Source organism: Sinocyclocheilus grahami, unplaced genomic scaffold, assembly GCF_001515645.1.
Source record: "Sinocyclocheilus grahami isolate Dianchi unplaced genomic scaffold, SAMN03320097.WGS_v1.1 scaffold815.1, whole genome shotgun sequence".
NCBI classification, from domain to species: domain Eukaryota; kingdom Metazoa; phylum Chordata; class Actinopteri; order Cypriniformes; family Cyprinidae; genus Sinocyclocheilus; species Sinocyclocheilus grahami.
The window spans coordinates 322,694-337,421 of NW_015505994.1; the positions used below are offsets into that span (position 1 = coordinate 322,694).

At 33.9% G+C, this 14,728-nt stretch overlaps 1 protein-coding gene across 4 annotated transcripts in view; it reads left to right on the forward strand.

The window, feature by feature from the left end:
• LOC107562265 (neurofilament heavy polypeptide-like) overlaps window positions 1–13,618 on the forward strand; it is a 19,909-nt gene extending 6,291 nt beyond the window's left edge. Inside the window, exons 5-14 of one of the 4 annotated variants that reach the window (XM_016246881.1) lie at window positions 1,865–2,011; window positions 2,693–2,752; window positions 3,844–3,879; window positions 4,130–4,315; window positions 4,463–4,537; window positions 6,103–6,141; window positions 11,278–11,400; window positions 11,485–11,568; window positions 12,531–12,740; window positions 13,526–13,618. In XM_016246881.1, coding sequence (XP_016102367.1) covers window positions 1,865–2,011; window positions 2,693–2,752; window positions 3,844–3,879; window positions 4,130–4,315; window positions 4,463–4,537; window positions 6,103–6,141; window positions 11,278–11,400; window positions 11,485–11,568; window positions 12,531–12,740; window positions 13,526–13,591 — 1,026 coding nt within the window. In that variant the 3' untranslated portion in view covers window positions 13,592–13,618. Of the gene's footprint in view, window positions 1–1,864; window positions 2,012–2,692; window positions 2,753–3,843; window positions 3,880–4,129; window positions 4,316–4,462; window positions 4,538–6,102; window positions 6,142–7,941; window positions 7,981–11,277; window positions 11,401–11,484; window positions 11,569–12,530; window positions 12,741–13,525 lie in introns of all 4 variants that reach the window. The other 3 variants (XM_016246883.1, XM_016246882.1, XM_016246884.1) reach the window with 3 other exon arrangements.
• Window positions 13,619–14,728: the final 1,110 nt, after the last annotated feature.

Consider the following 14,728-nt stretch of genomic DNA (forward strand, 5'->3'; position numbering starts at 1 on the left):
ATATATATATATATATATATATATACACACACACACACACACACATACAGTACTTACTAGACACTTTATTAGGTAGACCTTGCTATTACTGGGTTGGACTCAGTTCAGAACTGCTTTAATTCTACTTTAATCATGGTATAGATTCAGCAAGGTGCTAGAAACATTCCTCTCCTCAGAGAATTTGGTCCAAGTTGGCATCATAGCATCACGCAGTTGCTGCAGATTTGTCGACTGCACATCCATGATGCGACTCTCCCGTTTCACCACATCCCAAAGGTGCTCTATTGGATTGAGATCCAGTGACTGTGGAGGCCATTGAGTAAAGTGAACACAACTGTCATGTTCAAGAAACCAGTTTGAGATGATTTGAGCTTTGTGACATGGTGCATTATCCTGCTGGAAGTAGCCATCAGAAGATGGGTACACTGTAGTCATAAAGGAATGGACATGGTCAGCAACAATACTCAAGTAGGCTGTGGCGTTTAAACCATGCTCAATTGGTACTAAGGGGCCCAAAGTGTGCCAAGAAAATATCCCCCACACCATTACACCACCACCACCAGCCTGAACCGTTGAGACAAGGCAGGATGGATCCATGCTTTCATGTTCTTTACGCCAAATTCTGACCCTACCATCTGAATGCCGAGACTCATCAGACCAGGCAACGTTTTTCCAATCTTCTATTGTCCAATGTTGGTGAGCCTGTGCGAATTGTAGTCTCCGTTTCCTGTTCTTAGCTGACAGGAGTGGCACCCGGTGTGGTCTTCTGCTGCTGTAGCCCATCTGCTTCAGGGTTCTTCGTGTTGTGCGTTCATAGGTGGTATTCTGCATACCTTGGTTGTAACGAGTGGTTATTTGAGTTACTGTTGCCTTTCTATCATCTCAAACCAGTCTGCCCATTCTCCTCTGACCTCTGAACCTCCACTCACTGGATATTTGCTCTTTTTTGGACCATTCTCTATAAACCCTAGAGATGGTTGTGTGTGAAAATCCCAGTAGATCAGCAGTTTTTGAAATACTCAGACCAGCCCGTCTGGCACCAACAACCATTACACGTTCAAAGTCACTTAAATCCCCTTTCTTCCCCATTCTGATGCTCGGTTTGAACTTCAGCAAGTCGTCTTCACCACATCTAGATGCGTAAATGCATTGAGTTGCTCCCATGTGATTGGCTGATTAGCAATTTGTGCTACCAAGCAATTGAACAGGTGTACTTAATAAAGTGGCCGGTGAGTGTATATAAAATGTGTAATGGTCTCCACAAAAATATTAAGCCGCAAAAACTTTTCAACATTATATATTTAACATTTATTTATATTTTTACTGTTCTTTTAATCAAAAGAGACTTCTTTCAAAAACAGTTATTAAATTATAAAGAATATATATATATATATATATTCCACACATTTCACTGGTAGTTTAACTGTCTCAGATGTGCTTGTTTTGTCTTTTTCTTGTGTATTTTACATTTGCATGAAATGCAAATAATATCTAACAACTAATGAACAGCCCCTGTAATTGTACACCAGTCATCACCAACCAGCTGTTGTGGAGTTCCATCTGTCATATGTTCGACATAACTGATTTCCACTCAAATATAACAAGCAAAACACATACTGTATAATCTAAATATGACAGATTTTACCCTCAGATAAAGCACACGCAGACGTTAAGTCCAGCACATTGCTGAATATCAATGAGTGAGGGGGGGAAACAGGCGTTAATAAAAGGATGATTGTTGCCGCTGGCTGGAGTAGGCAGAGGCATGGATGGAATTGTGCCCCTATTTCAATGCATCTATTGCACATCAGCTGTAAGGGTTGTAACACATTCCCAAGGGCTAATTCTCTGGATTTGTCTATAGGATCCAGTGGACATTAAGAGCAGCGCAGAGCCGGAGCCGGAGGCTGAAGCTCTCGAACCCAGTCCTGTGGAAGCCGCAGAAGAAAACAACCCGTCAGAGGAGGTCAAAGCAGCAGAAAAGACAGTTATGAACTTTTTCAAAACATTTGTAAGTGCATTTGAATTGCTTTGTTTCTTTTAATACTTTTGAATGCAGTTCTAATTCTCTTTCAAATCAAATGCATGTTTTAAACTAAGCTACAATGATCAATTTCAATATTATTGAGAAACGTAACCATGCAGTGTTCATGGAATATGAATTATAAGCATAACAAGTGTGCATTTGTCTCTAACTGAACAATCTAGACATGTTGTGCCAGACTACAATGATGCATTTTTACTCCATCATTGTGGTGTTTGTTACACTGCATCTTTAATCTGTTAAACTCTGCTAAATCAAACCTTTGGCCATGTCAGACTGTGGCAGGCTTTTGTTTGCTGCATAATGTGAGCTCACAAGGGAGGCCTGTGCATTCGGAGTTGTGATAAAGCACGGGAAGGCCTACGCCATCTCCAGAGGACAATGGCTGACTCAATAGCAGAGACATGTTCGGATTGGCCCCTGCCAGCGAGCTCTTTGTGTGTCTGTGGCAAAGCCAGCTCGGCTGAACTGCGTCTGGGTTTGACAGACGGCCATTATATTTTTGATATCTCAATCTTCAATGAGTAGGCCCGGTTTGGAGACATGGAGTACCTGAAGGAGCAGTATATGCTTAAACACGCCACTCTGATGGTGTTTCACAGTCACTCTAATGTTTACGTGTCTCCGTTCTCTTTTCTGCATGCGAAGGTCACTCCGACCAAAACAAGCAAAGAAGCCAAAGCCACTCCTGATGCTTCAAAAGAGCAGGTAATAAAACCTTGACTGTCACAACATTACTCGTTCATATTCATGAGATATTATTTTTAATAATTATTATAGGGCTGGATATTTTTAAAATGACTCCCCAAAGTCTAGTCATTTTTTATATGACTCCATTATATTATATTATATTGTATTGTATTGTATTGTATTGTATTGTAATTTTTAAGTTTTGAAATGATTGTCATAATATTATTAATATTATTATAATATAATATTATTCAATATTATAATATAATCAGTTATAATATAAGGCTTTCATTTCTGCAGAGGATTGTTTTTAATAATTATTATAGGGCTGGATATTTTTAAAATGACTCCCCGAAGTCTAGTCATTTTTTATATGACTCCCTAAATTCATTCATTCATTCATTCATTCATTCATTCATTCGTTTATTCATTCATTCATAATAAATGTATAAATAAATAAATAAATAAATAAATATAAAATAAATATTTTTTTATGTATGTAAGCTTTATTTATACATTTATGAGTAAATATTAAATAAATACAAATTGTATTATCAATGTATTTAAGCATGTTTTTATACAAATGTATGATATTCTATGACATTTTTTCATGAATAAATGCATATAACATAAACAATAATTTTTTTAATTTATTTTTAATCTCTCTAAGCATGCATTATTTATTTACGCATGCTCTATAAATGTATTAATAAATAAATAAAATAAATACAAAATGTATTATTTTATTACATTGTTTGTTTATCTAAGCATGCATTATTTATACATGCATAAGTAAATACATACAAAATAAATATACAATTTAATTTTTTTTTTTTTTTTTCTAAGGATGTTTAATTTATTTATGAATTTATGAATAAAATAGAAATTTAGAAAAAAAAATATTTATTCATTGATTGTTTTATTTATTTATCTAAGCATGCGTTATTTATTTACGCATTTATGAATTTATAGTTTTATGCATTTGTAGATTTATGTCTAAATAAATAAATAATTCAAGCTTAGATTTTTTTGGGTGAAAAAAAACTCTATATATTATAGCAAGATATAGTGATTAAATAATATTTATTGTCCTCATGTTTATTCTTCAGTCACAGAAAGAGACCCCACCAGCACCATCAACAGATGTGAGCCATTTCATTTGCATCACATATTTTATTGCTTTTATAATATTTCCATGTTTTTGCATCATTTTTTTAATCATATTTTCGCAAACACCATAAGCGATACAATAACGCCACAGGAAAGCTGCTGTAAAAAAGAATTGTTTTTGAGAAGTGCTTTGTTGACAATGAAGCATTATAAAAGAATAAATAAAAATGTATACCTACCTGCCGTTTTATGCTTGAAATAAAACAAACTGCACTCTTTTCTAAGGTACAGGAAGCACCGAAGGCCCCTCCTCCTCCTCCCCCAGCTCCACCTAAGATGGAAAGCAAAGCAGAGCCGGCGGTGAAGAAAGAGGAAACGTCTGCAACAAAAGCAGCGGCAGCAGCTGCAACAAAAGCAGAGGGATCTGCCAAGAGCAAAACTAAAACATTAAGCAAACTCTTCCGTTCAAAGGTAAGCTCGAACCTGACAGCAGTAACAATAAACCACATTAATAAAGTCTTTCTGTCTGGTTCTGGGGTAGGCCTGGACTCTTATTATACATTTCTAATCTATATGTAGCGTATGTGGCACACTATAACAGAGTAATGTGAATTTGAGGTGTTGCTAGGCAAAGTGGTGTCAAAAGTTCAGGCGGCGACCAGCAGTGGAGCCAGAGCTAAGACGTCAGGAGTGGTAAATGATAACAAGCACAGGCTCTTCTGATATTAACAGAACTGACCCATTACTGTTAATTCCAGACATGCAAATTAATACAAAGAGCTACTGTTGTTTTTCCTTTTGTGTGAGAGAGCTGGAATCAGAGCCTAAATCTAACGTTTTGCCACACCTGCCAATGCCAAAATTTATGTCATACATTTTTTTTACCAGCCATGAAACTATGTTCATTATTTCATTTAAAAAACAGGCAGAACAAACTGGGGAAACAGATCTGATTGCTATAATAATAATAATAATAATAATAATAATAATAATTATGATTATAATAATAATAATAATCATAATAATAATAATTATTATTATTATTACTATTAATCAAATTATAAAGTTAAATCGATTAAAATATCACTATAATGTTTTTAATTGTAAAATATTTCATGATAATAATTTTATTATATAATAATAATATTGTTATTGTTATTATTACTATTATTTAATCAAAGTATAAAAATAAATCAATAAAGAAATACCACTATAATACTATTGAATTGTGAAATATTTCATGATAATAATTTGAATGTATATAATAATAATAATAATAATAATAATAATAATAATTATTATTATTATTATTATTATTTAATCAAATTGTAAAAAGTAAACAAATCAATAAAGAAATATCACTATAATATTATTGAGTATTTCATTATAATAATGTTTTTCTTTGTATAATTAATTTCATAATAATAATAATAATTAGTAGCAGTAATAGTAGCTAATCAAAATATAAAAAGTAAACAAATCAATAAACAATATTACTGTAATACTAATGAATTGTAAAGTATCTCATAATAATTAATAATAACATGTAAATAATAATACCAATAAATAATAATGGTAATAATGATGATTGGCGCATGTTGCATTAATTATTCATGTTGTAAGAGACTCCAACTCACAGTTCAGGTCGAGCAGCATTGACTGAAAACCGTGAAAGAAGTGCTTATTTATCAGATTATATATTTATATATGTACAACTCAGTCTTTGCAATTTAATAATCACGCTAAACCATATCGCATTCTCTGGCATTGTTAGAATTAATAAAAAAGTTACCAGCCAACTGGCGTGCAGCACAGTTTCATATACCTACCCATGCTGATCTTTACTCACATTTGGAGTATGGCGAGTGTTAATTGTAGGCTCTGGTTATAATGCATAATATCCAGAGGTAGAAAATGTGTTTGCAATGTTTTCCCACACAGGCATAATACATTATGCCATTCAATTAGCGGAAAACTCATTGGAAATAATGAATGAATCAGTGAAGGTCCGTTATGGTGACATCATGTTGACAGCAGCCATTACCTCATGTCACAACAGCCGCCAACTAAACCATGTGACTCTCCATTCCACCACTTCATAACTGACATCAGATTTATCCAGCGACCGGAGGCTCTTGTAAGGCTTTGTGTGACCAGTGACTCAGTGTTTGTCCCTGCTAGGATAAACGGCCAATTGTAAAGTGCCATAGGAATTGTAGATTATTGCAAAATTAATGCCAATATGTGCTTGCCTGCAGCCTGTTGTGGTGGAAGAGAAAAAGCCGGTTGAGGTGCAGGTAAATACATTTAGCTGATCGATTGTCTCTTTGCACGGTGGTGGGACTGTCTTCCTAAATAAAATCATTCATCTAATATTTACACTTTTGTACTTGAACAGGGTATAAAGCAGTGTTGCAATTTTAGTAACATGTGAAGATTTTATCTAATGTTGCGCTTTTTCTTTTCTTTTTTGTTTGTTAACATCTATCCAACTTTTAAAATTATATAAAAGTGTCCAAAATTTGACTGAAACCTTTCTGAGAAAATGAATATTCTCAGTCAATTTTTACACAAATTATAGTTTTGGTTGTATTTATCAAAATCGGCCATTCAAGCCTGTTACCAAAATACGTTTATGGGACATATAATTATATTAGTAACTATAAACCAGCATTTGGTCCCAAAATATATATATATAAAAAAAAAAAAAAAAATGTAGGCTTATCTTCAACCCTGTTACCTATTTTGGATTTTTGAAAAAAAATAAAAACATTGCATTTAGCTTCCCATACAGCAAAAAAATATATTTTCAAATATATATATCTCGAAATATACAAAAAAATTCTAAAAATATATATTTGCTAAAATATGTTTCAAAATATATTTAAGTAAATATATTTTTGGCCATTTTCTGTATATTTTTTAATGTTTTAAATGTATAAATATATTTTTAGAAAGCATAAAAAAATATATTTTGCCATCTATATTTCAGTCCAAAAACATGCCACGTGTCACGTTTAAAGAAAAACTTGATTTGTTGTCTATAACGTGTGCAAACATATAACACATTTAAATAAAAATCAGTGAGGAACATAATTTAAAGTGCTCCAAAAATGCAATATTGCAATCTATAAAAATATTAAACATTATTAAATCATTATAAATCTCCTTTTGATCACTAGTAGGCCATCCATATTTGTATTTAGGCTAAATGTAGGCTACTGTAAGACTGGAAATTTATTTTCTTGCCCCTGAAATACATTTAGAAATATGTTTTGGTATAAGGTTGAAAGGTTGGTACAGTATAAGGTTGAAACTAAATATATTATATTTTGGCCACAAAAAAAAAAAAAATTTTTTTGCTTTGTTTGCCATATGGGTTTTCATGCAATTTAACAATTTATTTAACAATTTTGTTAACTGGGTTGCAAACTATTTATATAGCTTATATATAGTTAGTTTAACGCAGTACACATAGCAAGTTTTTTTTTTATTTTCTTTTTTTTTTATTATATAATAAATCAAAAGAAAATAGATAGAATACAAAAAGAATAGAGCAAGCTAGTTTTAGAGGCCTTTTTTGTTTTTTTGTTAATTGTATTATAAATAAAAAGAAAACAAAGATAGAATACAAAAAGAATAGAGAAGCTAGTGTTATTTTTATTTTTTTTTAAGAAAACAAGCAGTTAGTAAATGCAAGTCTAATGCAAGTCTTTTTTTTAAGAATAGAATTAGAATAGAGAGTGCTAGAGATGTGTTTTAGCTGATTCTTGACTCAGCTGCGCGGATTGAGCTGGGCAGGTCATTCCACCAGGAGGGAACATTTAATTACCAACTGCTCCCCGGGCGCCGCAGCATAAAATGGCTGTCCACTGCTCCGGGTGTGTGTTCACGGTGTGTGTGTGTGCACTTTGGATGGGATCAATGCAGAGCACTAATTCTGAGTATGGGTCACCATACTTGGTAGAATTAGAATAGAGAGTGCTAGAGTTAGAGGGTCAAATAAAGAGATGTGTTTTAGCTGATTCTTGACTCATAAAGTGCCATAGGAATTGTAGATTATTGCAAAATTAATGCCAATATGTGCTTGCCTGCAGCCTGTTGTGGTGGAAGAGAAAAAGCCGGTTGAGGTGCAGGTAAATACATTTAGCTGATCGATTGTCTCTTTGCACGGTGGTGGGACTGTCTTCCTAAATAAAATCATTCATCTAATATTTACACTTTTGTACTTGAACAGGGTATAATGCAGTGTTGCAATTTTAGTAACATGTGAAGATTTTATCTAATGTTGCGCTTTTTCTTTTCTTTTTTGTTTGTTAACATCTATCCAACTTTTAAAATTATATAAAAGTGTCCAAAATTTGACTGAAACCTTTCTGAGAAAATGAATATTCTCAGTCAATTTTTACACAAATTATAGTTTTGGTTGTATTTATCAAAATCGGCCATTCAAGCCTGTTACCAAAATACGTTTATGGGACAGTTTATGGGACATATAATTATATTAGTAACTATAAACCAGCATTTGGTCCCAAAATATATAAAAAAAAAAAAAAAGATGTAGGCTTATCTTCAACCCTGTTACCTATTTTGGATTTTTGAAAAAAAATAAAAACATTGCATTTAGCTTCCCATACAGCAAAAAAATATATTTTCAAATATATATATCTCGAAATATACAAAACAAATTCTAAAAATATATATTTGCTAAAATATGTTTCAAAATATATTTAAGTAAATATATTTTTGGCCATTTTCTGTATATTTTTTTAATGTTTTAAATGTATAAATATATTTTTAGAAAGCATTAAAAAATATATTTTGCCATCTATATTTCAGTCCAAAAACATGCCACGTGTCACGTTTAAAGAAAAACTTGATTTGTTGTCTATAATGTGTGCAAACATATAACACATTTAAATAAGGAGGAACATAATTTAAAGTGCTCAAAAAATGTAATATTGCAATCTATAAAAATATTAAACATTATTAAATCATTATAAATCTCCTTTTGATCACTAGTAGGCCATCCATATTTGTATTTAGGCTAAATGTAGGCTACTGTAAGACTGGAAATGTATTTTCTTGCCCCTGAAATACATTTAGAAATATGTTTTGGTATAAGGTTGAAAGGTTGGTACAGTATAAGGTTGAAACTAAATATATTATATTTTGGCCACAAAAAAAAAAAAATTTTTTTGCTTTGTTTGCCATATGGGTTTTCATGCAATTTAACAATTTATTTAACAATTTTGTTAACTGGGTTGCAAACTATTTATATAGCTTATATATAGTTAGTTTAACGCAGTACACATAGCAAGTTTTTTTTTTATTTTCTTTTTTTTTTATTATATAATAAATCAAAAGAAAATAGATAGAAAAAATATATTTTGCCATCTATATTTCAGTCCAAAAACATGCCACGTGTCACGTTTAAAGAAAAACTTGATTTGTTGTCTATAATGTGTGCAAACATATAACACATTTAAATAAGGAGGAACATAATTTAAAGTGCTCAAAAAATGTAATATTGCAATCTATAAAAATATTAAACATTATTAAATCATTATAAATCTCCTTTTGATCACTAGTAGGCCATCCATATTTGTATTTAGGCTAAATGTAGGCTACTGTAAGACTGGAAATGTATTTTCTTGCCCCTGAAATACATTTAGAAATATGTTTTGGTATAAGGTTGAAAGGTTGGTACAGTATAAGGTTGAAACTAAATATATTATATTTTGGCCACAAAAAAAAAAAAAATTTTTTTGCTTTGTTTGCCATATGGGTTTTCATGCAATTTAACAATTTATTTAACAATTTTGTTAACTGGGTTGCAAACTATTTATATAGCTTATATATAGTTAGTTTAACGCAGTACACATAGCAAGTTTTTTTTTTATTTTCTTTTTTTTTTATTATATAATAAATCAAAAGAAAATAGATAGAATACAAAAAGAATAGAGCAAGCTAGTTTTAGAGGCCTTTTTTGTTTTTTTGTTAATTGTATTATAAATAAAAAGAAAACAAAGATAGAATACAAAAAGAATAGAGAAGCTAGTGTTATTTTTATTTTTTTTTAAGAAAACAAGCAGTTAGTAAATGCAAGTCTAATGCAAGTCTTTTTTTTAAGAATAGAATTAGAATAGAGAGTGCTAGAGATGTGTTTTAGCTGATTCTTGACTCAGCTGCGCGGATTGAGCTGGGCAGGTCATTCCACCAGGAGGGAACATTTAATTAAAAAGTCTGTGAAAGTGATTTTTGCCTCTCTGGAATGGCACAATAAAGCGAACGCAAGCTTCTAGAGGGCACATAAGTCTGAAGTAATGAATTTAGGGAAAGGGTGTCCACGGTGCAGAGCTAGTGGTAAGCAAACATTAATGCCTTTTTATGCGAGCAGCTATTGGTAGCCAGTGCAAATTGATAAACAGAGGTGTGACGTGCATTCTTTTCGGCTCATTAAAAATTAATCTTGCTGCTGCGTTCTGGATTAATTGTATAAATTTAATAGAACTGGCTGGAAGACCTGCCAAGAGAGCATTGCAATAGTCCAGCCTGGACAGAACATAACTCCAAGGTTTCTGGCTGTTTTTGAAGGAGTTATGGTTGATGTGTCTAACTGGATGGTGAAACTGTGATGAAATGATGGGTTTGATGGAACCACAAGGCAAGGCAAGGTCGAGTTGAAGGTGATGGTCCTTCATCCAGCAAGAAATGTCAGACAAGCTGAGATGCGAGCAGCTATCGTCAGATCATCAGGATGGAATGAGAGGTAGAGTTGAGTGTCATCAGCATAGCAGTGATATGAAAAGCCGTGTTTCTGAATGACAGAACCTAGTGATGCCATGTAGACAGAGAAGAGAAGTGGTCCAAGAACTGAGCCCTGAGGCACCCCAGTAGTTAGATGTTACGACTTGGACACCTCACCTCTCCAAGATACCTTGAAGGACCTATCTGAGAGGTAAGACTCAAACCACTGGAGTGTAGTTCCTGAGATGCCCTTTGCCAATAGGGTTGACAGTAGGATCTGGTGGTTAACCATGTCAAAAGCAGCGGACAGACCCAGCAAGATAAGTATAGAAGATTTGGAATCCACTCTTGTCAAGTCTTAGGGTGTGTGTATATATATATATATATATATATATGTATATATATTGTTTGCAACCCAGTTAACAAAAGTGTACCTTTTTTTTCTTTTCATTTTGTACTATTTTGTACGCTAAAAGAGTTTTGGTCAGATATACACATCAATATCTGAAAGAAAAAAAACCCAGTAGTCAGATGTTAAGTTGATCTGTTTTAGTCTCTCTACTGATGATTCAGTCGAAAGCTTTCACACAATCAGTTGACCATCTTCTTGAATCCTCTTCTCACTGTTCTTTTCATTTGCTGTATATAAAACAGTCTTCTCTGATCTTCCTCCGACACATCAGGTCGACGCGTCTAAGACCAGCACTCTCGAGGCCGCTGCCAAACCTGAAGAACCTCCAGCGCCAAAAGCAGAGGAGAAGAAACTAGAGAAGAAATCCACTTTTGGAAACATGTTCAAACCCAAGGTAAAGACGGGATGCGTGGAGTGCAGGTGTGTGAGTGTATAAGATGTGTTAGTGCATGCAGTAACAGCTGTGTGTGAATTCGAGGTTCTGCTCGGCCAGGTGAGCAGCAGGATCCAGGCTGCGGCGTCCAGTGCTGCTGCCAGCATCTCCCTCATGTCTGCTGCAGCGGTAAACGCAGCTAGATCAGGCCCCTTCTGCATTAACCACACTGACTGATTTCACTGTTCCCAAACTCACAGCTGTTCTCTGACAATACAAGTTCAACTGAGTCAAAACACATCTACAGTATCACAGTTATTAATCAACTTAATATTTCAGCAGTCTAATATGGCGTTTGTTTTCTGAAAAATGTATTTCTATAAAAAGTATTTACCCTTATATTTCTTATATTCTTATATTTCAAATTTTCTTTTAAACTCCCTTTCTTCTTTTCTTTTCTTTCAAAATGTCAAAACTTTCAAACTTACTTTCAAACTCCCTTCCTTCCTTCATTTCTTCCGTCCTTCCTTTTCTTTCTTTCTTTCTTTCGTTCTTTCTTTTTACCTTTTTCCTTTCTTCAGTTCATTTGAGAAGTGGGTTAATTTATTTGTTCACTTTTTACTTTATTTGATTACTTGTCATTTTTATGACTTCCTTAATATATTAATATATTTTGTGTGTGTTTGTGTGTGTACACTATCATTCAAAAGTTTGGGGACAAACTGTTATAGTGGTTTTAAAAGAAGTATCTTATGCTCGCTAAGGCTGCATTTACTTGATCAGCATTTCAGTAATATTAAGAAATATGATTACAATTTAAAACTTTTAAACAACTTCAATCATTATAATATCCTTATGTGGTGCTAAAATAACATCTTTAATTATTTTCAATGCTGAAAACAGTTTTACAACTTTTTTAGGATTCTTTGACAAATGTAAAGTTTAAAAGAACATAATTATTTTAAGTGGAAGTTTTTGTAATATAAATGCCAATGCTCTCTTTTGATCAATTTAACGCATTCTTGCTGAATAAAAGCATCAACTTACTGACTCCAAACTTTTGAACAAGAGTGTACAAAATCTAAAATATAATGTGCACAAGAATAAAAAAAATCATCTCATTAACCGCCGTTCGTTTCTCGCAACACAAGGCACCAGAGTCCAAGAAGGAGACTCCAGCTGCTCCTCCCGTGGCAGTCGCCGCTCCACCCGCGAAGGCCAAAGAGGAGCCGAGACCCACCGCTCCTGCACCACAAGCGGCCCCGGACAACAAATCAGCCGATAGCACAGAGAACGCCTCCCCCAACATGCCCCACAAGCTGGAGAAGAGGAACTCCCTCCAGCTGTTCTTAAAGAACCTGGTTAAGTAGAAACCCAGAGATTCTCCAGGGCTAGGGATTCCACCCACACAACTGTGTGCGCATTCGCAATCTGTGTACTTTAACTCTTCAGTTGCATGTAGTTTGCCAGTTAAATGCTGTCGAGAAGCATTTTGTAATTCTGTAACCATCCTGATTATTTAGATATTGCTGGCTATTAATCTTAAAACAGTGATCTTTGAGGTGAGGAATTAAAATACAAAAATCAATATTTACAGTGTATGACCACTAGATGGCCTCAATTACCAACCTATCTAGATTATTCGATCAATTCCATAGCAGCTTATTTGTGTTGCGTTTGAATAAAATATAATAAATATTTTAAATTATTTAATTAAACTGGACACTAAGATTTAGCTCGTAATTTTTTTATTGCATGAAATCTAATAATATTGCATCTCATCATCTAAACGTGTCATTTTAATCTTTGTTGCGATATATAACCTCTTCATCAATAAAAAATACTTTTTGTCATGTAATATAAATGTTTCTATCCACAATTATGGTTATTTCGAGCGGGTTCATCCCTGTCAATTATCTCGGACAAACGTGTGATAACAACTAAATGATCTCAGATAATAAAGCACACAAATTCACCAAAGCTGCGCTTTAAAGACGTGTTGGAGCAAGATCCGCTTTTGCAAATAAAAGCCCAGTTGTCAGACGGGTTTTGCTTCAGGCACCCTTACAGACGAGCAGTTAAAAAACACACTTTCTTGCTAAATTAGGATTACTAATATTGCGCTTTGCGTTGGTGTGTCTCACAGGGCCAAAAACGCCATTCTGATGCCGGAGTGCAAACGGACCCTGTGGCACCCGAGAAGGCCAAATAAAACCCCACCTTTGTTTTGATCGCTCATCTGTGCAAATATATAGTTTTACATTTTCCTGGGAAAAAAAGTGTTTGCAGGTCTAGGTTTCCACATGGCTATATATACATATATATATATATATATAATTTTTTTCTGGCCAAAATATATTTTAAATATATTTTAAATATATGTTGTAAAATTATGTAATTATGATTTAGTTTACAGCTAATTTCTTAATAGTTTGCTTTGTTAAGTCTGATATTTCCAAAGAGGGCGTGTGTCAGGACCGCCTACAGGGCAGCAAAAATTTGGAAAACAATTAACATGTGACAAAAGATGCATGGCATTCTAGGCACTTATTGTGAGTGCAGTGTGCTCTTCGTGCTGGTGTTTTCCCGCGCAGGCGCACCATCCCAGCTGTGTGTGTGTGTGTGTGTGTGTGTGTGTGTGTGTGTGTGTGCGAGATCACGGGTTTGGGGCTGGAGAGGGGTTTGCTGGAGGACCCTTGTCAGCACTAATGTGTGTCACAGCCGACAGACAGACAGATCAGAGTCTGGATCAGATTTCTAGAGCCTCAGGGTGCCGAGACCTTCCCAGAGTCTTAATTCTTCATTATTCTTCATTATTCTTCCACATTTATTTAAATATTTATAAACCCCAAAAGTGGGGTTGGTAATTTTGTGTGTGTGTGTGTGTATTTCTGAAAGAAGCCTTTTCTGCTCACCAAAGCTGCATTTATTTAATTAAAAATACAATAAAAACAGTAATAGTATGAAATATCACTGTAAATATTACTTTGTACTGTAATATATTTTAAAATGTAATTTATTCCTCTGATCAAAGCTGAATTTTTTAGCATCATTACTCCAGTCTTCAGTGTCACATGATCCTTCAGAAATCATTCTAATTTGCCAGTGTGCTGCTTCAGAAGCATCTAGACACATTCTCTCACAGACACATGCATTCTTGGCAAGTAAATGTAGCTATGTTGGCTAAAGAGTTCCAGCATTTGTGGAAGTGCTTGAGGAGGATTTGTTAGGTGTGCTACCTTCAAGTATGTGTATATTAAGAGAGCTGCTGACAGAGGGAGGCAGAACAGAGCTGCTATTGTCCTGCAGACTCATGGCCGCTCTCATAACTGTCATGAACGCTTCTCTG